General features: G+C 47.9%; 2 protein-coding genes across 4 annotated transcripts in view; one reads left to right on the top strand and one right to left on the bottom strand.

The window, feature by feature from the left end:
- Positions 1 to 12,232, top strand: part of PLA2G10 (phospholipase A2 group X) — a 19,038-nt gene extending 6,806 nt beyond the window's left edge. The window contains exons 2-4 of the mRNA XM_081169785.1: positions 4,455 to 4,620; positions 8,468 to 8,574; positions 11,353 to 12,232. Coding sequence (XP_081025911.1) covers positions 4,455 to 4,620; positions 8,468 to 8,574; positions 11,353 to 11,501 — 422 coding nt within the window. The 3' untranslated portion in view covers positions 11,502 to 12,232. The remainder of the gene's footprint in view (positions 1 to 4,454; positions 4,621 to 8,467; positions 8,575 to 11,352) is intronic.
- On the bottom strand, positions 11,991 to 27,108 carry BFAR (bifunctional apoptosis regulator). Of its 3 annotated transcripts, XM_081169622.1 has the most exons (10): positions 26,947 to 27,108; positions 25,538 to 25,730; positions 24,921 to 24,979; positions 22,901 to 23,228; positions 21,386 to 21,587; positions 19,621 to 19,790; positions 19,108 to 19,252; positions 16,330 to 16,500; positions 13,589 to 13,791; positions 11,991 to 12,975 (listed from the first exon to the last, which is right to left on the bottom strand). In XM_081169622.1, exons 4-10 carry the CDS (start codon positions 23,158 to 23,160, stop codon positions 12,783 to 12,785), a joined length of 1,344 nt encoding a protein of 447 aa, XP_081025748.1. In that variant the 5' UTR covers positions 23,161 to 23,228; positions 24,921 to 24,979; positions 25,538 to 25,730; positions 26,947 to 27,108; the 3' UTR covers positions 11,991 to 12,782. The 3 variants fall into 3 exon arrangements, with proteins under 3 accessions (XP_081025748.1, XP_081025749.1, XP_081025747.1); XM_081169623.1 differs by lacking the exon at positions 25,538 to 25,730 and having other exon boundaries at positions 26,924 to 27,108; XM_081169621.1 differs by lacking the exon at positions 25,538 to 25,730.

Genomic DNA, 27,108 nt, shown 5'->3' with positions numbered 1-27,108 from the left:
AACCTTTGGCCCTCCAGGTGTTGCTGAACTGCGGCCTCGGACCAGTAGACCTGAAGGAGCATCTCCACCCCCATCGTTCAGCCCGGACACTGAGGTCCAGCGCTGAGGGCCTTCTGGCAGTTCCTTCCCTTTGAGAAGTGAAGCTACAGGGAACCAGGCAGAGGGCCTTCTCGGTGGTGGTGCCCGCCTTGTGGAATGCCCTCCCATCAGATGTCAAGGAAATAAAGAACTATCTGACTTTTAGAAGACATCTGAAGGCAGCCCTGTTTAGGGAAGATTTTAATGTTTGATGTTTTATCGTGTTTTTAATATTGTGTTGGGAGCCGCCCAGAGCGACTGGGGAAACCCAGCCAGATGGGCAGGGTATAAATAAAAAAATTATTATTAGTATCCTTGCAAACAACCTTGTGAAGTAGATCAGGCCACCCATGAAACTCTGTGGCTGAGTGGAGATTTGAACCAAAATGTCCAACACGATAAACCAGAGTTTGGCAACCCGTATCCTTCCGGCTGTCATTAGAAGTCCTTTCAGCTTCAGACAGCTTGACATATGGCTAGAGACGATAGTGGCATCTGCCCTGTGGAACGGCCTCCCATCAGATGTCAAGGAAATAAACAACTATCTGGCTTTCATTTTTTTTTTTTAAAGATATTTATTGAGAAAAATTTTTAAATATAAGAAAAAATGAAAAATAAACATGCAAAATAATAAGCAGTTAAAAACACACATTAATTTTCAATAACATAACTTCCATACCCTTATTTCCTCCAACCTCCTCATACTTCCCTTCTTTGTATTCCAGTTCAGTTTGTTAGCTCAGCAAATCCTTACCATAAAATTTTTACCCATTTATAATCCTTTTTTTTTCATATCTCCTAAAGCATTACAGCTGGAAACCGCTTAATTTCTATCCAACATCTTTCTAACATTCATTAATTTTACAATATTTCTTTAAGTAGTCTTTAAATTTCTTCCAGTCTTCTTTCACCGACTCTTCTCCCTGGTCTCGGATTCTGCCGGTCATCTCAACTATCTGGCTTTCAGAAGACATCTGAAGGCAGCCCTGTTTAGGGAAGTTTTTAATGCTTGAAGTTTTATCGCTATGATGATGATGTTGGGAGCCGCTTAGAGTGGCTGGGGAAATCCTGCCAGATGGGGAGGGTATAAATAATAAGTTGTTGTTGTTGTTGTTGTTGTTGTTGTTGTTGTTGTTGTTGTTGTTGTTGTTGTTGTTGTTGTTGTTGTCTCCTATCATCCCTGGTCCTTGGCCATGCTTTCTGGGGGCTGATGGGAGTGTGCATGGAGGACCTGGGCTGCCCAGATGGCAAGACCCCCCTCTCCGCCTCGCTGAGGTGATCCGAAGGAAAGCAGAGCAAGATGTTTGGCTGCAGGAATTGCTGGAATTAGGCATACAAGGCGCCAGCCAACTGCCTTAGAGAGAAATCCACTCTGGATTTGTATAGGGTTTACTCCTTGGCCTTTTCTTGAAGTTGTCCCTCAAGGCAGTAAGTGGGAATGAGCGAGAGTTCAGAATCGGGGGCCCTTCCACTCGTTATTTTAGCTCTGGAGAGCTGTGCTGACTCACACAACTTTTGAGGTTTTTCCAGCTGCTTGCAGCCAGCACACATACCTCCTTTTGAGTAAGTGAGGTTTCAGAAAGTAGACATTCCCCACAGTAAGCAAATAAAAGGTGCATTCCTCAGGTTAGGTTCTCACGCCCTGCCGAAAGCAGAGTGGCTGGACGGAGCCTCCACTTTCTCCTACGAGGCCACAAGTTCCAGCTTCCATCTAGACAGGGTGAAGTCTCAAATTCTAGGCTGAGCAGTCCCCCACACAGGTCACAGAGCGCTTGCCTCCCCCTGACTTTAGGGCGGTAAAGGGACCCCTGACCATTAGGGCCAGTCGCAGACAACTCTGGGGTTGCGGCACTCATCTCGCTTTATTGGCCGAGGGAGCCGGCGTACAGCTTCCAGGTCATGTGGCCAGCATGACTAAGCCCCTTCTGGCGAACCAGAGCGGCACACGGAAACACTGCTTACCTTCCCGCCAGAGGGGTACCTATTTATCTACTTGCACTTTGATGTGCTTTCGAACTGCTAGGTTGGCAGGAGCATAGACCGAGCAATGGGAGCTCACCCCGTCGCAGGGATTCACACCGCCGACCTTCTGATTGGCAAGTCCTAGGCTCTGTGGTTTAACCTTCTGATCGGCAAGTCCTAGGCTCTGTGGTTTAACCCACAGCGCCATCCGCATCCCTTTAGGGAGGTACTCTTCTCTTTAAATCATAGTAATTATTTCTAAATGTGCCTCTGAACATAACACTTAAAATATGTGCATTTTGTGCAGACCCACAACATCCTTTTTGGCATCACAAAAGGGGCCACCTCTACGTTTGCCCCAGCCAAGGGGAATAGTCATTCTCTCTCTCTTTCCCAGTGACAAAGCACTTATAGCCTGTGGACAGTCTATGGCTCCTTGGGGGAGGATATGTTTTGCGTGCAGAAGATCCCAGGTTCAAGATCTGGGATCTCCGAATAGGGCTGGCATTGTCCCCTGCCTGACCCCTGGAGAGCCTCTGCCAGTCAGCTCGACGGACGGGTGTTCTCCCTCTGCAAAAGGCAGCCCCCTCTGTCTGTGCCCTTCGGCATCTTTTATGCTTTGTCGACAAACCGTGTGTGCCAACACGTGTGACATCTGGCAGTGGGTGCAGCTTTGGAGAGGTGATTGTGATGTCAGGACTGCAATCAGGCTTAGGTCAGCACTGAAACAAAAAATCGCCCAAGACCAGCAAAGTTAACTCTTTATCAAAGGAAACAAACCATAGCTCAGGCCTAGTGGTCATGGCAATTCTTTCCAGGAGGTCTTGCCCCAGTGAGGCCGCTGTGAAAACTGAAGGTTCCCACCTTCCCCCAGCTCCCCTAGTCTTCTTCCTTCCCCAGTGATCTGAGGCTCCATTGCCTTGTCTCTCATTGCTCTGCCCTCTTCATTTCTCTGCATGTTCTGGGAGACCAGGGCAGCTTCTTGCAGCAGGACAGGGAGATTGCCTGGCTTCATCAGCAGCCTGGCTCATCTCTGTCTCCTGGCCTCCCCTCCTCTCCAGCCTCCGCTTCTGCATCCGAGTCTGGACTGTTTTCTGGCACAGACTCTCCCTGCTCACTAAACCCTGTGGCCTCTCCAGCTTCCCACACCTCCTCTTCTCAGCCTGCTCCTTCTTCTCCCTCTGAATACTCCTCTTTGTACCACCCCCACTACCTGCTCCATCACCTGGAGCGGTGAACATCCAGGGGCGTGGCTGGCGTGTGTCCCAGGGGGCGTGGCACACCGCCCACAGGTGGTGTTACACGCATTGGGGGGCTGTGCGGCAAGCGGCATGCGTCCTGGGGCGTGCGCGGCGAGCATCCTGGGGTGTGCGGCAAGTGCTGAGCATCCCGGGGGGTGGCAGCCGCAATGTCAACCCCCCCCCATGACACCTTGTGTGGGCTACTCACTCTGCCCCCACCTTTGTCCGCCAGTGGTCCCCTGGTATGGCGATCACACAGGGTCCCCGGACGTTTAACGGTCTATTGATCGCTGTACCATCACTGTGCTCGCTTCCCCGCTGCCATCAACTCGTTACTCTTGGATAAAACACTGAGTCCAGACAGTTGTTAAAATTGAACCAAATAAACAAGTTTATTTTATAAGCATTAACAAGTTTATGGTTTTTCAGATAAAATTTCCTGTCAGTTTCTTAACTGTAGTTTCTTTATCGGCCTATACGGACACGGGTGGCACTGTGGGTTAAACCACAGAGCCTAGGACTTGCCGATCAGAAGGTCGGCGGTTCGAATCCCCATGACGGGGTGAGCTCCCGTTCTTCGGTCCCTGCTCCTGCCAACCTAGCAGTCTGAAAGCACGTCAAAGTGCAAGTAGATAAATAGGTACTGCTCTGGCGGGAAGGTAAACGGCGTTTCCGTGCGCTGCTCTGGTTCGCCAGAAGCGGCTTAGTCATGCTAGCCACATGACCCAGAAGCTGTACGCTGGCTCCCTCGGCCAATAAAGCGAGATGAGCGCCGCAACCCCAGAGTCGGCCACGACTGGACCTAATGGTCAGGGGTCCCTTTACCTTTACCTTACCTTCCTAATACCTTCTGACTGATTATATCAACTGTTTGACTGACACCTCTTAACAGTCACTCACTCTCCCACATCAGACTAGCCCAACCCACAGACTTATCCTCTCTCTGTCTCTAACTCCAGACTAACTTCTCAACCCCCCTAACTCTAACTCAAATTCCTCCCCTTGGGTTAGTCATTTTACAATTAGTTAACCCTTTCCTTATGAACCCAGTATGATGTCACACACCTAGGAGGGCAAACGCCACACCTGGCCACAAGAGGCAGCCCGCTGACAAGTTCTGCTTGCGTAGAAAGGGATCTACAGATCCTAACCTATCTGCTTTCCTTTCCCTAGCTACAGGAAGCCCATTGGGACATGCTGCGCCGCGGACCCGCCGGGGACTCATCCAGCTCGCCGGGGCGATCTTGTGCACCACACAGCGCTCCCCGTTTGCCTACATGCGCTACGGGTGCTACTGCGGTTTGGGAGGGACCGGCTATCCCAGGGACAAGGCAGACTGGTGAGTATGAGACCCGTCAGGTCAAAATATCTGAAATGTTCTGTTCCAGAAATGCATTATTTCTTCCCCCATCTCTGTCTAACACTACAGTTGTACCTTGGTTGGCGAATGCCTTGCGAGTCGAACGTTTTGGCTCCCGGACGCCACAAACCCGGAAGTGAGGTTTCCGGTTTGCGAATGTCCTTTGGAACCCGAACCTCCGACGCGGCTTCCGATTGGCTGCAGGACCTTCCTGCAGCCAATCAGAAGCCGTGCCTTGGTTTCCGAACGTTTTGGAAGTTGAACAGACTTCAGGAACGGATTCCGTTCAGCTTCTGAGGTACCACTGTACTTGGGTGCAGAGAAACAACATGAAATGTGACGTGCATCTGTTGAAGAAATTGCACTTGAAAATGATCAAAGGGGTGAGATCTCCATAGGCGAAGGTTCTGGGTTTCTGATACACTTACTTTTGAGGGAGGTGTCCTTTTTTCTCTCCTACAAGTCATTTTTCAGGACACCCTGGAACCCCACACCCCATAGTTAAGTGGGGAGGAACACACAGTATTGAGTCTAGAAAGCCTTTCCTGTTCAAGTTTTTTGTTCATTATTTAATTTTTATTTTTGAATTTATAAAAGTACAAAATACAGAACTGAAGAATAAGTGAAAGAAAAGGAAGGAAAAAAGAGAAAAGAAATAGATACATTACATCAGTCCTTTTTTTCTTTAAAAATGTTTAGGGGTACTCTCATTTTGACTCAAGAAAACCACCATTTTATAGTTCAAATCAGGGGAAATAAATACAGTAAATGGACAAAAGTACAAAGATACACAAAAATGTTTAGGGCTATGTGTACCCCTGCGTCCCCCCCCCCATAAAAAAGCACTGCATTACATCAATCCATAATTCTATTCCATCGACTTCCTGTCTATCCTTCCATGGCTTCCTAAATTTCCCCATTCCTGCTGCATATTCTATTTTTTCTAACTATTTAAACATTCAAATTATTCTCCTTATAAACTATAACTGCTGAACTTACTCCGAACCGATTAAAGTTCTAACAATTTTACAATGGTTTTCTAAGTAGTGTACAAATGGCTTCCATTCCTCTTTAAAACCTTGGTCTCTAATTTTGCCGGTTAAGCTTGCTAATTTCGCATATTCCGTTAATTTCATCTGCCACTCCTTGGTAGGGACTATCTCCTCTCTCCATCTTTGTTCATATAGGATTCTCGCTGCTGTAGTGGGCATACATAAACAAATTTGTTTGTTTACTTGGTACCTCAGATCTCCTTATTCCTAACAGGAAGGCCTCTAGCCTCTCTCCTGTTTACGTTTCTGGGGACAGAGCCCATCCCACAAGCTTACAACTTAAAAGACATGACACATGAGGAAAAAAGGATGTGAGGGTAGAGGAAAAAAGCAAACTCAGATGCCGAGCTTTAAAGTTAAATAGAATGTCTTGGGCCAGAGCAAAGCTAAGTAGCTTCAAACTTCTGGATGGGAAGGCTCATTTAGAAATCTAAATAAGCAAACAGGAACCGGTTGAAAAGAAAGAGAGCACTCCCAGCCAAAGGTTTGGAGCTGCCTAGCTTTGCTGTGCCCCACCCACAAGACATTATATTTAGCTGTAAGTATTGGTGCCCGAGTTTGCTTTTTTCCTCTACCCTCCCCGTAATTTTCCTTGTGTGACATGTCTTTTCAATTATAAGCCTGTGGGGTAGGGAATAATTTTAAACAAGAGACCAGGATGACGGGGGGGGGGGAGGAGTGAGATTAGACCTTCAAGAGTAAGGATGGGGGGGTGGGGGAAATGCTGTACCTAATTCACACTTTGCAAAACTATATGGAAATTGTAACACGGCTATCCTGTGAAATGGGCCCTTCTCCAAATTTTGTAAGGCAGTTCTCAAACCTAATGTACGTAGAATGTAGATATTACGGCGAAGTGTGCATTGAAGTACAGTTATACCTCATGTTATGGACGCTTCAGGTTATGTGTTTTCGGGTTGCGGACCGTGGGAAACCCGGAAGTACCAGAACAGGTTACTTCCGGGTTTTGCCGCTCACGCATGTGCGCAAAAGTGCTAAATGGCGCTTTGTGCATGTGCAGAAGCCAAATCACGCAGGCGCAGACGCGGTGCTTCAGGATGCGAACGCTGCGGGTTGCGGACGTGCCTCCATCACGGATTACGTCCGCAACCTGAGGTTCCACTGTACATACAGTATATTAGTGAAAGTAACAGACAAAAATGCAGAGAGTTTAGGAAAACTGCCTGCAAAAATGTATACTGCCTGGAAAACTGCATACAAAAAAAACTGCATACTGGGGGGAGGGAATTGTGAGGACTTTGTAAAAGAAAGGTGGTGAAACGAACTTAAAGTTGGAAGAATGAGACATGGAAATTGATGGATTCGGCCACCCCTATTCCAGAGAGAGAAAGCCACTGCCACATCAGAATGTGCAAACTTGGAAACTGCACCAAATTCTCTGGCTAAGGCCAAACCACTTTTCCTGTGTTTGGGGGAAATAACCCACATCCTTAGGCAGTTCCAAAATAAAAACCATCGCCCAAAATATAGCCATCTATACGGGATATATTTTATGACCATTTGGTTACTGCAATGAAGTTTTTGAAAAACAAGACTTCCATTGCTTCCCACAGTCTTGCAAAATGAGAAGATGTGGCTTTAATTGCTATGCTCATGGCACAGCTGGAAGAGTGGGGCACATGTCTCCAGCTGTTTCCACTTCTCCCAGAACTCCTCCCAGCCCCAAATCCAGACTAAAATGTAGGCTAGCAGGTCAGCTTCCCGTTGCTGTTGTTTCGAAGGCATGGAGATGGCAAGCTGGTACTTTGATCCGCCCCAAAAGAAGGCCCTCCTACACAACTCATACGGCCAGGAGTCGAGAGGAAGGTGACCTTTTCATAGACTTGGAAGCTCTCCCTTTGCCTTAGAGCTTCATAGCAGCGGCTGGCTGGCTCCCAGAGAGCTTATGCGTAACTAGGGGCGGGGAATACATTGGGTTCAGTTTGCTTTTAAAGACGAACCTATCCAGTTTGCACTTTATGGGAACTGAATGTGGCCGTACTGCAGAAGTCACACTCCTCTGAATGTTGCAATTCAGGAATAATAATAATAATAATAATAATAATAATAATAATAATAATAATCCCCAGCCACTCTGGGTGGCTTCCAACAAAATACAGTGGTACCTCAGGTTAAGTACTTAATTCATTCCGGAGGTCTGTTCTTAACCTAAAACTGTTCTTAACCTGAAGCACCACTTTAGCTAATGGGGCCTCCTGCTGCTGCCGCGCTGCCGGAGCACAATTTCTGTTCTCATCCTGAAGCAAAGTTCTTAACCCGAGGTACTATTTCTGGGTTAGCGGAGTCTGTAACCTGAAGCGTATGTAACCCGAGGTACCACTGTATTAAAATACAGTAATGCATCAAACATTAAAAGCTTCCCTAAAGAGGGCTGCCTTCAAATGTCTTCTAAAAGTCTGGTAATAGTTCTTCTCTTTGACATCTGGTGGGAGGGTGTTCCACAAGGCAGGTGCCACCACCGAGAAGGCCCTCTGCCTGGTTCCCTGTAACTTGGCTTCTCGCAGCGAGGGAACCGCCAGAAGGCCCTCAGAGATGGACCTCAGTGTCCAAGTAGAACGATGGGGGCGGAGACGCTCCTTCAGATATGACTGTGTTGTGTCTCTTCAGTTGTCGATACACGCAGGCAGGGAATGCCTTGCCTTAACTGTGTGTCCATCTACACATGCAAGCCGCCCTGAGAGCCGCTCTGGCCGTAGGGCATTGTGCAAGTGCTCTAAAAACAAAGCCATCATCCTCTCTTCTGGGACCGTCAGGTGCTGCTTCCAGCATGACTGCTGCTACGGAGAAGCCGAGAAGGAGGGCTGCTCCCCCAAGTTGCAGAAGTACACCTGGGAGTGTGAGAACAACTCGGCCAAGTGTGGTGAGTGGATATTCCCCTGGCGGGGAGGAGCTTTGCTGCCATAACGGCAGCTGTATCTGACAACCTCCCCTCCTGCCCTCTCTTAAAGGTAAAGGGACCCCTGACCATTAGGTCCAGTCGTGGCCGACTCTGGGGTTGCGGCGCTCATCTCGCTTTATTGGCCAAGGGAGCCGGCGTACAGCTTCCGGGTCATGTGGCCAGCATGACTAAGCCGCTTCTGGCGAACCAGAGCGGCGCACGGAAACACCGCTTACCTTCCCGCCAGAGGGGTACCTATTTATCTACTTGCACTTTGAGGTGCTTTCAAACTGCTAGGTTGGCAGGAGCAGGGACCGAACAACGGGAGCTCACCCGATTTGAACTGCCAACCATCTGATCAGCAAGTTGTAGGCTCTGTGGTTTAACCCACAGCGCCACCCGCGTCCCTGCCCTCTCTTAGGGATGCACTTTTAAGAGACTCGTTTTGCAGTTTCCATTGCTTCTCAGAACCAAGGGCAAAGCTTGCCCACTTGAAACTGCCAAGCAGGCATGGCTTCAGAGCTGGGTAGAGTTGGCAGGGCACCCATGCTGTAGCTGGATCGCTGGAGCCCACCCCGGCCTCCTTCAGCTTCTCCAACAGCTGGCCCCACTGGCATGGAGACTGGCAGCATTGCAGCCCACAGTTGCCCCCTTCATTCACCCTGGTGGCCATATCTGCTAGTAGCATCAGCAGCCCTCTTTGCCTAGGACCCGAATGCAATGCTCGGCATCCTGACACCAGGCCCTGCACCGCAGGGAAAACAACATGGCCCTGATCCGGCTTGGATTCTTTAGCTGCTATTCCTGCATTGCATGGGATTGGACTAGATGCCCATTGTGGCCCCTTCTGATGCTACAGTTCTGTGATTCTAAGGCCCAAGAGATATTCTAGCTGTAAGCAAGGAACATAGCTGTCGACCGTCCCTTATTTGGCGGGAAACTCCCTTATCCCAGCGCTGTGTCCCGCTGCTGCCCCTTATTGATGATGTCCCTTAAATTTCCCAGGTTTCAAAGGAAGCAGCTCCTCTCCCTCCCTCCCTGCAAGCCAGGGAGGAGGGAGGCTCCAACTGTGTTGCTTGGCTGCCCGGCCTGCCCCCCTCTGGCCTCCTCTCACCAGCCTCGGCCCCTGGGAGCCCCTCCCCGCCGGGACTGGCGGGAGCCTCGGGCCCTTCCACCGCCATCCTCCTCGTGGCCACCAAACTGAGCGTCTCTGCCTGGGGCCTCCCCTCTGCCCGTCACCGCCGCTCCCGCTAAGCCGTACTGCGGCTGTGCCGCCGAAGGACCCAGATGAGATGGGCAGCCTGGCGCGGCGTATGAATTGCGGAGGAGCCTTGAGAGGAGAGCGAGGGTAACTATAGAGAAAGCAGTTCAGAGAGAGGAGGCGGAGGCAGAGGCGCGGGCAGGTGTTCCAAGGGCTAACCACAGAGGGGGAAAGCGGAGGAAGGATTTGTAGTGGTGGACTAGCATAGATGGTCTGATCTGCGGGTTTACTTCGGGCGCTATTCCCGCTCCCTTCCTCCCGCCCTGCCTGATGGAACTGAGAGCTGCAGATGGAGCACGAGAGAAAAGATACAGAACTGCAGCAGCATCTTCGTAGCTTCGACTTCGTTTTGCGCAAAAAGCGGTTGCTGCTTGTAGTTATTTAATTGCAGTGTTTCATCAGCCGGTGTCTTGAGTAGCAACCTCTGGAAACAAAGGGCTAAAAACTGGCGCTGCTCTCCAAAATTATCTGGTCCCCTTTAACTTCGTATTTCAGCTGGTTGACTAAAATCCCTTATTTTGGCTGCTGATCCCTTATTTCCGAGGTTGCCGGTCCCTTATTTTCAAATCTGTAAGTTGACAGCTAAGGCAAGGAGAGAGGTGTCCACGTCAGATTAAGGTGTGGGGAAGCTTTGGCCCTCCAGATGCTGAACTACAAATTGGGACGTTGGGGATGTCGTGGGATAGTTCAGTAAATATGCAGATTTTGTGTGTGACCGCTGTGAAAAAAGGGCAAATTCCACGCTAGGGTTCATTAGGAAAGGAATTTATCACCGTGCTGTTATACAAATCTAGGGGGCGACAGCATTTGGAGTACAGTTCTGGTTGCCTCGCCTCAAAAAGGATATGGAAAAGGTTCAGAAAAGGGCAACTGAAATGTTCCAATGGGATGGAGGAAAGATGGCAGCTTAGAGGAAAGGCAAGTAAGAGTAATGATCAAAATTTTTAGGATTACGCATCGCATGAAGAAAGTGGAGAGAAACTTTTCTCCCTCTTTCGTAACACTGGAACTTGCGGACATCTATCGAAGATGAATGTTGGAAGATTTGGGATAGATAAAAAGAAAGGATTTCTTCACTCACTGCACGGTTAAATTGTGGAACCCGCTCCCACAGGAGGCAGTGATACCCACCAATTTAATGACTTAAAAAGATTAGCCAAATTCGTGGAGCAGAGGGCTGTTGATGGCAGCTAGATGGGAACTGGGAATCTAGGGCAGTAGGTTAAGGGAGGCTGCCCTACCCACTTACAGTGGGACTTACTTCTGAGTAACCACACATAGGATGTGCTTCATCCCATTAGTGTTTCTGTCATTCCTAAAGGCACTGGCCCTTCCAAGACCCTGGGCATCCAGTTTTATTCAAAATATTTAGTATCTAAGTAAGTATTTCATTCCCTCTCGTTCTACTGAAGGCCAGAAAAATCTGCGCACTCTGGTACCCATTTTGCAATGCCTCGAATGATGGGCTTGATTCCTGGTCTCCCTTTTTTTTTCCACAGAGGATATAGAAGACAAGTGCCAAAAAATGGCTTGCGAATGCGACCGCGAAGCAGCCAAGTGTCTGGCGAGCGCCCCCTACAATTCCCAGTATTTGTTCTGGCCGGATACTTTATGTGGGTCGTTCAACCCTCAATGTGAAGATGATTAAGAAAGGGCGTCACTTGGGCCAGGCTTCACAGACATGGGACGTTCCCCTCCTCGAGTCACTTCTCAAAAACAAATCAAAGCGGCTCTAGATTTCACCCAGCTTTGGATGGGTGTTGTCTAGACACACACACACCAACTTCCAAATAATTTCAGCCATTCTTCAAACAAGAAATGTTTCCCCAAACAGAAGGGGATAACATGCTCCAACCCAGCTCCTTGGCCCAGGTGACCCAAGGCTGCCTACCTAACCTCGGTACATCTCATTTCAATTCAGTATGTGATATTCTCCTCTGGGTTATAAGTCTGAAGTGTCGTCCAGAAAGGACTCAGCCCCCAGAGTAACCATTTCCTTATCTTGTATACCCCAGGCAGAAGTTTGCCTGACCATGAAACCTCAGACCAGCCTACCTCACGGGGCTGTTGTGAAGGGAAGAAGGGAGAGGGAGAAGAAGAAGGGGTTTTGGTAAAAATGTAATACTAATAATAAATATTAGAAAAAAAATCTTCCGTTTTAATTCTTAAAAATGTTCATATGCAAATCTGAAGATCATATCATTACAAACGCAGAGTCAAGTTTAATTTATAGGGGCACATCATTTAAAATAAAGCTAATCTTGGTTTTGGCATACATTTAACGAGTGACAACAGGAGGCGTTCATCTACGTACAGGGAAAAAGCCCACCGTCTCACAATCAATTGGTATTTACGTGCAGAACATCTTTTCCCTTTTTTTCTAAAAGAAAAAGTGGTAGCAGTTGGCAAGTAGATCTAGTAAATCAATACAGCAACAGAAATTACTTCAAATTCACAAACACGACCAGAGCTGTGTGTATAAGGAAAAGGGGTCCGGGTCAGGATCTGAGCCATTTTTAGAAGGGTCAGGTGTCTCTTAAGGGTATACAGCTGCTTAACGTGTAAATGCAGGACTCGTTTTGCACGAAAAAGGAGCCTGACTGCTTCGATTTCTCATCAGGCTTCTTGTGCGGCATGGCCAGATACAGAGAGTGGCACACAAAGGTTGGCGCTTTGATTAGTCCAAAAGCAAACGTTCTGATTATAGGGAAATTAATTGTTCCTTCTCGAGGAAAAGCAGAAAAGCACCTCCCTTCACTTGTTGCCGCCGTCACAGCTTTGAAAAGGAAGACTTGCTGCAAAAGTAGGTGTGCCATTAAAAAAAAAAAATCACAAGTTTTGTCACTGTGGAAAGAAAATTAAATTGGCAGCTCCCTGCCACCAGATGGTTCAGGACTGAACAGCACAGTGCCGATCCCAGAACACGCCATCATAGCACTTGAGTTTCCAAGCGACGGATTTCTTTCACCACAAGATCAATGTTTATAATTGGGTTAAAGTACAAAGCCCAGTAGAACAGGCAGTTGCAAACAAACTGAGGAATAACTGGCCAGAAAATAGCCATGAGGAGTCCCTGGGTGGACACTTTCCAGAAATGGCCCCACATCCGGTGAGGAATTGTCCTAGATGGGGAGGGAAAAGAGCAGATTAGAGCCCTAGATCTCATTTCCAATGAACCTTTGGAACTCTTGCAGAAGCTGCACTAAAAACATCCTTGCACACACACAACCGTTCAGGGAAAGCAAACGTGTTCAATCATTTACAGGAAAACACCACCATAATAGTTTTAAGGAGTTTTAAACAAGCTCAAAAGGGAAACTAAGAGAAAGGAGGGAGGGGAGTACCAAAAACGGGGGGTGGGCCTCCAACATGTACAGGAAATGTGTGGTTCACGACGCTCCTTTTCGTTTCAAATGAAGGTTGCTTATCTGGAGCACTCTAAGTCACATGCTTTTCACTGGAAAGCAATTTGCTCATAAACGAGACATGTCAAGTTAACCTTGGAGACTTTTTGATATCCAAAAATAAAAGATCCCTGGCACAAAATTGCACAACTAGCTTTTCCTCCCCTGAGCAGGAAGAAGCTGAGTCACAGCTGGGAGATGGAAAAAGAGGAATCTCTCTATTCAGTGCAAGTTCTCTTTGAGAGAGAGAGAGAGAGAAACAAAGGGATTTTACAAGTACAAAAACAGGGTTGCTAATTCTGGAAGATAGGAGGGTCCGAGAGGGACTTACTTAAGCTCCCTTCTTGACCACAGCCTCCAGAAGGAGAAAAGCTCCAGCACAGAAAGCAGCATGGCGTTGACGATGATGAAGCGGGACGTCCAGTAATGCACCTCTAACCAGTCCCAAGCAAACTCAGCTATTAGCTGGTAGGGCAGGAAAGAGTATTTCACAAAGAATTCTCGCCACTGCTTCCAAGCAGGCTCCTTTAGGTCCTGAAAGAGACAGAAAGTGTTCAGGGAAAGCAGGCTGGGGACCACCCCAAAATATCTCTTGTTGAAATGTTGCCATCAGAATTTGGTTCCTGCTACTGGCATGCCCAAAATTTATTGACCGCTTTTCCTTGAAAGCAAATAAAAATATTTCTGCCCATAAGTGGCTTAGGATCTCTGTGTGTGTGTGTGTTCAATTTAGCCCAAAGCAAAGCCATTTCAGATGGACAGCAGGCTAGAAAAACACGCCCGTCAACACTGGGGATACCAGAATGGCTCTTGGTTAAACCATGGGTAGGCAAACGAAGGCCTGGGGGCTGGATCTGGCCAATCACCTTCTAAATCCGGCCCGTGGACGGTCCGGGAATCAGCGTGTTTTGACATGAGTAGAATGTATCATTTTATTTAAAATGCATCTCTGGGTGATTTGTGGGGCATAGGAATTCATTCATTCCCCCCCCCCCAAAAAAAAATAGTCCGGACCCCACAAGGTCGGAGGGACAGTGGACCGGCCCCCTGCTGAAAAAGTTTGCTGACCCCTGCTCTTAAAGATGACGATGCTGGTAATCTTGGCAGGAAGCATTTTCTTATCTCAGCATTTAATGTTACAGTGGGGCTTAGGATTTTCCAGGAAGATTTCTGGCAGCGCGATCCCTGGAGCGAGCACATTTTGTCCATATTAGGTATATGCCACCTTTGGAAAACAGGGGGTTTTTTTTGCTAAGGACAAGCGAGTATCTCTAAGGAAGCATAACATCAAGGAAAGGCACCCTGTATCGCTGCAAATATCTTTTTAAAAAAGGACCCCTGACAGTTAAGTCCAGTTGCAGACGACTCGGGTTGCAGCGCTCATCTTGCTTTAGAGGCCGAGGGAGCTGGCATTTGTCCGCAGACAGTTTTTCCGGGCCATGTGGCCAGCATGACTAAGCCGCTACTGGCACAACAGAACACCGAAACCAGAGCAGCGCACGGAAATGCCGTTTACCTTCCCGCCGGAACGGTACCTATTTATCTACTTGCACTTTTTGGCGTTGGGAATCTGTGTACGTGCAGCTACTCACACAGAGTCAATTAAGGTTTGGCAGACAGCCAGAAGGCAATCTGAAGGAGTAAGTCTGCCTGGTGATAACAGAGACATGGTTACAGCTCCCTGATTGGTCAAGCTCTCTCAAGGGAGTGATAATTAATGGCCTACTAACTGGAATGTGTTAGTTCAGAAGTTCAGTGTTCAGAGGTTCAGGTGTAGGAGTTGTGAGTCGTGTCAGAGAGAGCTAGCAAAAGATCAGTGTTCCGTTCCTGTAAATAGTCCACTGTATATAACAAACACCTAACTACAAGTTCCTGGTTCCTGCTTCGTCTATCCTGTCTGCAGCCAAGTCGCCAATTGCTTCCGTGGATTCTGCGTTTACTCTGCTAGGTCTGGCTAAGGTCCTGCCCTGCAACTAGTCAGAAAGTTGCGAAACGCCAAATAGGTTTTACCAATATTTTGAACTGCGAGGTGGGCAGGAGCTGGGACTGAGCAACGGGAGCTCACCCCATCATGGGGATTCGAACCACCGACCTTCTGATCGGCAAGCCCAAGAGGCTCAGTGGTTTACACCACAGCGCCACCCGCGTCCCTCATATCTTTATGCGGTGGCAATTAATGTATTTGGGGTCTGCCAAGCCTGCAGACGAACACAGAAATCTGCTTCACACTAAGGCCCCGCCTGCACCATACATTCAAAGAAGTATCATGCCACTTTACACAGTCTTGGCTTCCCCCAAAGGATCCTGGGAAGTCTAGTCTGTTAAGGGGGCTGAGGGTTGTAAGAGACACCTGCTCCCTTCATAGATCTATGGTTCTAAAGAATGATTTAGCAATCAATCCCAATGTGTAGAGATATCCCACATTTTCTACCAGTGATAACAGTATTTTTAGTTACTTTTTTCTCTTCTCTATACAGTCGTACCTTGGAAGTTGAACGGAATCTGTCTGTTCAACTTCCAAAACATTCAGGAACGAAAGCACAGCTTCTGATTGGCTGCAGGAAGCTCCTGCAGCCAATCGGTAGCCAGAGAAGCTGCACCAGACGTCCAGCTTCTGAAAATCATTCGAACACTCATTTCTGGGTTTCGATCGTTCGGGAGCCGATTTGTTTGGGAACCAAGGTCTTTGAGATTCAAGGTACAACTGTAATAGTGTTTTGTAAGAATCATGAGTACTCTATTTCATATTTTTCTTTATTATTATTATTATTATTGAAATATTTCTATTTATTATCTTTTTATAAATGTGTTGGATTCTAGAGCCCAATGTGTTAAAAAACCTTCAGAAAATTGTTAAATAAAATGAAATACAAAAGCCCTTGGCTTGCTGCCCCCATGATGTTTGCCCCCATTTTCGCTCCTGGGGCCATTGCTCACAGGGCTTTTGGCGAGGGTCGCTGATCTGCAACCTCAAAGCATTCTGTACTGCCGCCCCACAAAACCCCTTCCCACTTTTTTGGTGTTCGGGAGGGGGGCATGTTCCCAAGGCGGACGTCTCCCGCTCTTACTTACTAGCAGCTTGGCAAGAATGTCCTCCAGCTCCTCCTCCTGCATGGGACAGATGGTGTGGAGGAAAGGCAGAAAGACGTCCGTGTAATCGAAGAGGTACAAGTAGAGCATGGTGAGCCGAGGGGAGCTCTTCAAGGCGTACAACAGGAACAGCGACTTCCCAGGATGCACCGCCTGGAATGCGAGGAAAGGGAAAGAAACGGGGGAGAGTCAGCCGTTAGCCGGAACACATGAAGACACGAGGAACGGCAAACGGAAGCAAGGGAGAGGGCAAGGGGGGGGGGGGGCTTCTGTGAAATGCAGCTTTGTCTCACTAACCTCTTCACCCTCCAGGCGTGTAACATAAGATCCGAGTCATATTAAGGGTCACATGAACCCTGCCTGACTGGGGGAGAGGCTCTATCTTCTTCTGTTCTGGTGCTTCAGAGATCAGAGGCATCATTATAGATAGCATAATGAAAGATCCCTGCCCCACCTGAGACCCCAGGGCAGGGGTCTGCAACCTGCGGCTCCGGAGCCGCATGTGGCTCTTTTACACCTTTGCCGCGGCTCCGGGGCGGATACTAGCGACGGGAGGAGGCACATTGTGCGCCCCGACACTCCCCACTGTGGCGGGCGCTGTACTGGCTGTGACGTCGCATGGGGGCGGTGCGTGCGTTAGCCATGCACCGTCCCGACGTCACCTTCCCGCCCGCTGTCAGATCGCGGCTCCGGAGATATATTTGTTTTAAATGTCGCAATGGTTTTGCAGCTCCCAGTTTTTTTTCCTTCGGAAACGGGTCCAAGTGGCTCTTTTTGTCTTAAAGGTTGCAGACCCCTGCCCCAGGGCAATCCTGCTCCCTCACTGCTCGGCCCTAATTCTAGATCACCAATAAACCAGTTATAAGGAACAGGTCCCAATACCAACCCTCTATTTTCCACATCCCACCACGGAGAAAACTGTCCATTTATTAATACAGTTGTACCTTGGAAGTCGAACGGAATCCGTTCTGGAAGTCTGTTCGACTTCCAGAACGTTCGGAAACCAAAGCGTGGCTTCCGATTGGCTGCAGGAAGCTCCTGCAGCCAATCGGAAGCCCAGTCGGACGTTCAGGTTCCAAAGAACGTTTGCAAACCGGAACAATCACTTCCAGGTTTGCGGTGTTCAGGAGCCAAAACGTCCGAGTACCAAGGCATTCGAGTTCCAAGGTACGAGAGTACTCTGTTTCTATTCCTAAGTAAGTCCTGATCCATAAGAGGATTTCTGTGGTTATGTCACGACTACTCAGCTTACTCAGGGATAAATTTTCGGGGATAAATTTTCAAAAACCTTTTGAAAACCTAAGAGCCCATTGTCAACTGGTTCATCTCTGCTGGCACACTTGGGGAGGGAAAAAACCCTCTAGATGTTAAGACAGGACCTACCCTGGCAAAAGTCATGCTGATTCTACTTCAGCAAGGCTTGTTCCTCTTGCTTGGCAATTCTACCTGTTTAGTGGGTTTCCCCACTACTGACGTTAAGCTAACCGGCCTTTCATTCCCCAGATCCCTGTTATAAATTAGTTCCCCATTATTAATCAGCAGGAGGGGATGTGCTCTGTGGATTTCTCCCTTCAGGCCAGCCCTGCATCAAGCAGCCCAGAGTGTAATTGTGTAAGAAATTAGTGTAGGCAGTGGGGAGGGAACTTGCCAGCATTAAACTGCACAATGGGGTGAACACTGTGGCATTTTCTCTCAGATGCAGGAAATTCCACGGAAATTGGGGAGACTCCCTGCTCCTTCGTAAAATGGCTTCAAGCTAGGCTAAGAGACTTTTATTTTATTCATGTATTTATTACATTTCTATGGCACTTTTATCTTCCCAGAAGCTCAAGTTGGCATTCATGGTTCTCCTCCTCCCCATTTCATCCTCCCAACAACTCTGTGAGGTAGGTTAGGCTAAGAGATGGCGACTGGCCCAAGGTCACCCAATGAGCTTCATGGCTGAGCGGGGCTTTGAACCCTGGTCTCCCAGGTCCTAGTCCAACACTCAAACCATTACACCGCACTTGGGCGACACAGGCTGAAGACAGGATGGGGACCAGACTCAAGAGCAGGGCTGGGTCGCAGCAGGGATGCCGAGGATCAAAACACCACAGGGACAGAAGAGTACCGTATTTTTCGCCCCATAAGATGAACTCCCCCCCCCCAAAAAAAGTAAGGGGAAATGTGTGTGCGTCTTATGCAGCAAATGCTGGCGAGAGGCAGGCGGGAAAAGCCCCCAAGAGCCGCACACACGCTCCAACGGCTCTCGTGGGCTTTTCCCTGAGGGAGAAGGGACTGACTGGCCGCTTTTTCCCTCGGGGAAAAGCCCGCAGGAGCCGCACACCCTTGAAAGAGCACGTGGCTCTTGCTGGCTTTTGTGGGAGGTGGGGAAAGGGACAGAGGGTAGCCCCTCAGTCCCTTCCCCCACTTCCCGGAAAAGCCCCCAAGAGCCGCACTCCCTTTCATGAGCCGCGTGGAGCATGTGTGCAGCTCCTGGGAGGGAGAAGGGCAGCCCGTCAGTGATGGTCTGCCCATCTTCCTCCTGGGGAAAAGCCTGCAAGCGCCGCACACACGCTCCATGTGGCTCGCGAAAGGGAGCGCTGAGCAGAGCCTGGGATGCATACAGACTCTGTTCAGCGCTCCCTTTAAAGATTTTTTTTCTTGCATTCCCCTTCTAAAAACTAGGTGTGCCTTATGGAGTGAAAAATACGGTAATTTGGTGCAGGGGCTAAAGGTCTACAGCCACTGGAGGCAGGACTTCCTAGAACATCCTCTCACCTTGTACTCCCAAAGGTTCTGCGGTGGTTTGACGCCCAGCATCTTCACACGTTCCAGTTCCGTCATAATGGCCTTCCTGTGGCTACTGTTCTCTACATTGTAAGGAGCCTTTGAGAAGTCCTCGTCCGTGAGCGTCAGCAGGAGCCTGCAAGACCAGGAGTTACTGTAACATGAAGGAAACGCCCTCTGCCCTGCTCCAAATCACGCTGAACTACCAAGTTGAATATCACCATCAAGACAAGACGGGTCTGTGGATATTTGCACTGAGAGCAAAGCGCATCTGCCTACTCTAGAATTTAGACATGGTCCTAGCAAGATGACTAACAGGGAACTATTGCTAACAGCCACGCTACAGATAGAAAACTTACTTTGAACACAACAAGACTTTTGTTTTGTTTTGCCCCTGTGTTCACATCACCTGAGGAGCACAAAATCTTTTATAAGCAAGGCACCAGGTACAATGAAGTTTCTCTCTCAATAATCTCAGAGCATCACCAAAGGGATCTTCCTCACCTCCCATTAACGCGCTCAAGTAAAAACCTCTCCTTGTAGAGGGAAGTCCAGGGTCCCAGGTGCCCCAGCCAGTGCACCACCTCCCCAGCGGTCCATTTCGCAACGGGTTTGTGGACGAGGAGGTCATCTTCCGACTCCCGGCTGCTCCAGTGATAGCCGAGCAAAACTACCTAGAAAGCAGTGAAGAGGGTCCATGACGGGTTATGCACAGCGGTGACTGGGGTGACTATAAAACATATTAAACATGTTCCAGATGTTTAATACAAGAGCAAAGCACCCAGCGGGGTCCAAAGGATAGTTCTGGACTTGATTGATTGATTGATTGATTGATTTTAATTATATGCTGCTTTTCCACGACGAGATGTGCCCAAAACAGCTTGCAGCAAACATTCAAAAGCATCAATATAGAGAGCACTGGAAATACAAATATTCTAAACACGGCACATGCCAGTGAATTCAAAATTACCAAAAAAAAAAAACAACCAAATTAGCAAACACAGAATAATTTCAATATTACAAAAAACAAACAAAAACACCACCACCCAATGTAGGCTTAAGTATAGTCATACCTTGGTTCTCGAACGCCTTGGTACTCGTGCGTTTTGGCTCCCGAACGCCACAAACCCGGAAGTAAGTGTTCCGGTTTGCAAACATTTTTTGGAAGCTGAATATCCAACGCGGTTTCTGCTTAACTGCAGGAAGCTCCTTCAGCCAATCGGAAGCCGCGCCTTGGTTTTTGAACGGTTTTGGGAGTCGAATGGACTCCCAGAACAGATTAAGTTTGAGAACCAAGGTACAACTGTACATAAATACAAAGCAAAAATGAACATTCACCAACAGTAAAGTTTCTGGTGCTGGCACTCCAAGGAGCCTGGCTTAAATACAGCTTGGAGGGGGAGATGACATACAGCTGGAAAGCCTGATAGCCAAGGACTCATTGGGTAACTCTGGGACAAGAACAGCCTCCCATAACAGCACGGTGGAAGCGCAAGGGAATATATTATGGGAGCCCTGCAGCTGAAGCGAGCACTAAGCTTCATGCACCATGTCAAACATTACTCTTCCCTCTGGGTACCTTTCCACTTTCTAGTCTCCAGCATTTTCTTTGGGGACATCAGCCTGTAGGAGGGGGAAAGAGGTGGAAACCTACCTGGTAGCTGCAGCCAAATGCCAGGCATCCCAGCTACTGAAGAAGGAAGGACCAAAGCTCAGTGCTAGGGCATCTGCATTGTATCTAGAAGGTCCCAGGTCCAATTTCTGGGGTCTCCAAATAGAGCTGGGAATGTCCCCAGTCTGAAACCCTGGAGATTCATGGCCATTCAGTGTAGACAAACTGAGCTGCATGGATCAATGGTCTGACTCAATATAAGGCAACTTCCAAAGGCAGACAAAAACCAAATCTAGTAGCTGCGAACCTCTACAGCAGCGGTTCTCAACCTGTGGGTCCCCAGATGTTCGACTACAACTCCCATCATCCCTGAGCTCTGGCCTTGCTAGCTAGGGGTGATGGGAGTTGTAGTTCAACAACATCTGGGGACCCACAGGTTGAGAAAGGTTGCTCTATAGGCTTCCCTTCACCTTTCCTGCTCAAGAGAACTAAGATGGAGGGCAACAGGATGTCCTTTGAAATTTCTCTGAAGGGGCCCATTAAGTCAGGAGACTTGTTAAGTTTTCTGCAACTATACAATCAGCTCTTCAAAAACCCATCCTCAGCAAAGCCCTTTATGTCCCACCAGCACAGGGCTTTTTAAAGGGGGAGACTTACAGCCACACAAGTTAGCGCTGTCAGCACGCCGGAGAAAAACCCCCCTCCTCGAGGATTAATTCGCCCCGCCGTTGGAGCTGTGGAGGTCTGATCGCTCCCGTATTTCTGAAAGGCGGCAAGGCTGAGGGACACGTCGCTGTTCTGCTGGATGTCGTCCTTCCGCTGTTCGATAGCATCTGGAAACAGTTTTTCGATTGCATCCCTAGAAAAAGAGAGCATTACTTTGCAAGACTTCTTCCTGCAGTTTGAGGCCAGGCTGTATCTGGAGAAGGGGCCTTCTCCTCTGGGGCACGTGGCTAGAATGCTGGACTGGGGAGACCAGAGTCTAGCTCATCGGTCGTGAAGTTTGCTAGCTGTCCTCAGGCCAACTGCACTCTCTTCTCAGCCTGGCCTACCTTACAGCACTGATAAATGAGCTACCATGAGCTCTGTGGAGGATGAGTTGGGTACAAGCAGGTGATAATGGTAAGTCGTTCTGCTGGCTAAACCCTTTAAAGGGGGGGGGCAGGGCGATCTTTTACAACCACATTATCTCATGGACAGGCTTCCCAGGGTGCCAGTGGTGGGCGGAGCTAGAAGCAGAAAGGGGAGGTGCAACTGATGTGAGCCTCACCAGCAGACAGGAGGCTGCATTGCAGCTATGCAAAAGACACACCCACACCCACACACCCCTCCGTTCAGGGAAGCAAGAGGTACCATCACCTTTCAAGGACACATTCTAGCCACACAAAAATGTCTCAAAGAGGGCAGAGGGTGTGATGTGGGGAGAGGCCTGGAGGAGAACATCTGGCTATTAGCCTGGAACTCCTCCTCCAGTGGTTTGAACTGAAACAGCCGTGGAGAGCACCAAGCAAGCTCTACAGTGGTCTTTCTACCCCAGGGAAGACTCATGCAATACTGAAACGCCGAGACTGACAGTGGAGGGCATTTAGAGGATCTTAAGAAGTAAGTCTTTCCCAAACCATGGCATTAAGAACAGCAAAAGTAGAGAAGAGGGGGAAATAAGTTCAGGATTTCTTTTTTTAATATATATTTTTACAAGTTGTGTGTCTTTGTTTCTCAATTTGATCCTTTTACATGGTTTTGTATATATTGTGGTATTTATGCACTGTGACTTGCTGTTTTTTCTAATTATAATTTAGCAAATATTTATTGTAATTGTTAGGAGTGAATTTCTACCCAATGATTGTTTGCTGACATTTAATTTCATCGTGTACTATGATAGTCTAATAGATTATTGAGTATTACTTTAAGTTGTTTATTTTACAGTAATTTTTTATTATGGCTTTTTTTGCATTGGACCAGATTGTTATAAGGTATATGATCTTTGTTATTTCTTCAGCTTGCAGACCACCTTGCGTATAGCAATATATACATTAAAAGTGAAATGAAAAATGAAATTAAAAGTATGAAGATTGTAGGACCAACGGTTCTGACTAAGCAAAGAGGGCAGACTAACACATCTCAACCATTGTATGAAGACCACATATCACAGTCCTCGACTGCTAGAATCACCTGAGAAGAATGTTGACTTTGGGGAATCCTTCCCATTTCCCCCTGCATTCTGGACACTCGTTCTTCTTGGAAGACGTCCACCATAACGCCAAGCAATGCCTACAGAAGCTGTGCCCACAGTTCAAGGTGGTGGGATTGACGAGAATATCATAACAGCAATGGCAAGAGAATTCGCTGACTGATATCCGCCGGCTGACCCCGGGAGAAGCAGCTGTCTGAACTTCCAGCCTCTCCGACGGCCACGTCAAACCCTCCTCCATGTCCTCTTTGTACCTGCAGCAGCCAGCACAAAGCCCGCACGGCCCTAGATCTTGAAGCACGCCACAAGCTATGGGAAGAGAGTGAGCCCGTTATGTCTTTCTGTGAACACAATCCAATGTGTAAAGAAAAATGCATTGTTAATGCAATGAGATAGGTTGTTGTTGTTGTTGTTGTTTATTAAATCTGTGTATCGCCGTTCATCCAAAGATCAAAGGGTAATTCCCAGCATAAAAATACAAAACGAGAACAGAACACATAATAAAACAAAAAGAGACCAATAATCCCACTCACACAAGCTCATTTAAAAAGCCATAGACTATTAATCAGCCAAACACTGGGCTGAAGATGAATGTTTTCATCTGGCACCTAAAGAGACATAATAAAGGTGGTGGGTGAGCCTCCCTGGGGAGTGTTCCCCAAAATGGGGAGCCACTACAGAAAAGGCCGGTCATCATGTTGCCACCCTCTGGACCTCTCGTGGGAGAGGCACACAAAAAAGGGCCTCAGATTATAATTGCAGGGTCCAGGTTAGTTCATTAGGGGAGAGGCAGTTCTTGAGGTACTGTGGTATTGAACTGTTTAAAGCATTATAGGTCAAAAACAGCACTTTGCATTGGGTCCAGAAACTAATTGGCAGGCAGTGCAGTCGGGCCAGAATCGGTGTAATATGCTCAAATCTTCTTGCACAACTTGGCCGCTGAATTCTGCACTAGCTGAAGCTTCCGAACCGGCTTCAGAGGCAGTGCCACGTATAACACGTTGTGGTAATCTAACCTAGAGGTTACCAGAGTGCAGACAACAGAAGTTAGGCTATCCCTGTCCAGATAGAGGAGCAGCTGGGTCACCAGCCAAAGCTGTTGGACTCTGGACCACTGAGGCCAACTGAGCATCAAGCAACAGCAAAGAATCCAGAAGTACTCCCAAGCTATGTACTCGCTCCTTCAGAGGGAGTGCAACCTCATCAACAACAGGCAACCTCCCATCCATCTGGTCTAAGGAACCACCCACTAACAGTGTCCCCATCTTCTCTGGATTGAGCTTCAATTTGCTAGCTCTCATCCAGTCCATTATGGAGGCAAGACATTGGTCCAGCACTTCCGCTGCCTCACCTGCAGATGTAAAGGAGATGCAGAGCAGTGTGTCATCAGCATATTGCTGACCACGTATTCCAAAGCTCTGGATGACCCCACTTAGTGGTTTCATGTAGATGTTAAACAGCATAGGGGATAAAATGGAACACGGAGGAACCCCACACTGAAGGCTCCACAGGGCCAAAGAGCACAGCTGTAATGGGAGAGGCGATGTTTTCCAGTACTAGGTAACTCTGGAAAGGAATGTTGTTGTCACAACATCAAAGGAATTAAGAGTGCACACAGGCTCTTAATAATCCAATGGAAGGAGCTAATAATGACTAGATCCTTTATTAAATTATAATCTCTATACCGAGGTGGGGAGAAAGAGGCAAGAAAAGAAGATATGTTGACTTAGAGGGCTTTATGGGAACAAAAATTAGAAGAAACTCCTACCAATAGCCAATAGTACATCAGTTTCTAACCATTTAATTATATGCATTTAAAAACATTTCTATCCAAAGCATTATCAGATTATCAAGATTACCCAACAATAAGATGTCTGAACAGGACTGTTTAGGTTTCTCAACTGCCAACAAGGCAGGCCAATATAAATTCCCAGTTGTGCCAATGTTACCATCAAGTCTACATGCTTTCCTCCTAATGAAATACAGAATCACTTTACGTACCTGTGGTTGAATCCACATCTCACACACCTCTATTCCTACTAAGGAAAATTTCGTTGGTTCTAAAGGAAGAGATAAAACAGGTTGTTCACTTCAGCAAACAAAAAAACCTCTCTTCAGCTGCTGTAAAGAATATTGATCAACAAACTGGCAAAAAGTGTCTCTCACACACTTTGGAACATGCAAGGGAAATCAAATTTAAAAGTTAATACAACTGTATGCCGAGAAAAGTTGCCTATGTCTATATTCTCCTGCAGGAACAGACTCTAATATCCCCTTTAGAAAATGAAGTCAGAAGCCCCAGAACGTTTGTTGTGTTTACTACAAATCTGGTTTCTTCCTCCCATGGGCTTTATGTAGAATTGGGAAAGTATATTTTAATGCCATGCTTGTAACACATGGGGGCGTGGCAGAGAGCAAATATGCTGCTTACATGTAGAAGGGTTACACAATCCACACAAACTGTTTGCCAGTGGCTACTGCAAAACAAATGCAATCTACCTCTGGATATCACTTTCTGGGGGGGGGGGACAGCAGAGGGGGGCTGTTGCCTTCAGGCTGTGGGTACTCGAAAGGCAGCTTTTGGAAATGAAATGCGCAACTACTGTACACAGGCCTACCTTATTATGAGCTAGCAAGGCAGTCTTTTTGCTCTTCTAGGCCACAGGTGGGGAACCTGTAGCAATCCAGCTGCTGTTGGACTGCAACTCCCATCATCCCTGACCACTGGCCACTCCGCATGGGGTTGATGGGATTTCAAGAGTCCGACAACATCCGGAACCTTCCCTTCCTCTGGCTTAAGATAGCCTAATCCTGAATTAAGTTAAGATAGCAAATGAAGCCTCCATGCACAAGGAATCAAAAGTACCAAATGCTGGGAACAGAAAACAGTGGAAGGTTTCTGCCTTCCACGCCTTCTCATGAACATCCCAGAAGAATCTGCCAACAATTCTTGGAGGCGGTTTGCTGGGTAGGTTAGGCACACTTTGGACTGGCCCAGGAAATTTCGCAGTTTCCACATATATCCTGCCTCATGAAACCTGGGACCCGTAGTTTAAGGGAACTATAGTTTTATGAGGGGAAGTTTCTTGTTTGGGGGTTGCCTTAAACTTATTGTGCGTATGCAGCCCTCCCTTTACAAACTTGTCTGGCACCAACACTGCTGTCGTTCTGGCACCCTTCAAACCTATTTGTTTGCTTAGTTTAAACGCTTTAAAAATTTGGTTTGCATTTGCACCCTGCTTTGCTGATTTTGAAAACTGCCTCTTTTTAAAGAGCTCGGTTACTGTTTTAATTGTTTTAAAAGTTGCCACTTATTTTGTGCGTGCGTGTTGTGCCTCAACGTGCCCTTAGCCTGAGAGGAATCTCTCCACCTGTGCAGGAACCTTTAAATCTCTGTGTTGTCATCCTCTTCCTCCTCCTCCTCCTCCTCCTCCCTGCCTCTGAACTCTCACCCTGCCTGAAGGGGTCGCCCAGAGAGAGGGGGGGAAGAACTGAGGGAAAGAGGAAAGGGCACTTCCTCCCCACACTCTACCTGAGGATGGGCTGCTTGCTGGCAAACCTCCCATGTCATCTCTCACCACCACACATATTATTATTATTATTATTATCATCATCATCATTATCATTATTATTAGGTTATCTCCAACATCGAATTATGGAGTTGGAAGGGAATCTCCATGTAGAATCGTAGAGTTCAGGCTGATTTGATTTCAACGGGTCTACTCCGAGTATGACTTACTCCTACACAACCCAGAAACGTGTTATATTATAATATCATCATCATCATTTGTGGGTTCTGCCCATGTAGGCCTTACACACAGCAGGCCCGTCGAAATGAACGAACCTTAGTTCCCCCTGCCCATTACTTTCAACGGGTCTACTCCGAGTAAAACAACCTCTACTGACAACAACAACAGCAGCAGCAGCAGCCGCGACGCCGCTTCGCCCTTTCCCTCCCCCGCCCCCCGACCCCTTTGGGGGGAAGGGGTCCGGGCCCCTCCGACTCCCACCTCCTCCTCTTCCTCACCCAGCTTGACAGCGGCGGCATCTCCGTCTCCTCAGCTGAGCTCCGCTGGGATGCGCTTCTGGGCGCGCATGCGTGGTGACGCCCGATGCCCCCTCTTTGGCTGACGTATCACTTACGCACGGGCGCCTCTTTGTCGCCGAGAGTGCAGCGCCGACCTGTACA

This window comes from Podarcis bocagei, assembly GCF_964188305.1.
Source record: "Podarcis bocagei genome assembly, chromosome: 14".
NCBI lineage: Eukaryota > Metazoa > Chordata > Lepidosauria > Squamata > Lacertidae > Podarcis > Podarcis bocagei.
The sequence above is the reverse complement of the archived record's forward strand: the minus strand, read 5'-3'. Positions and strand labels throughout refer to the sequence as shown.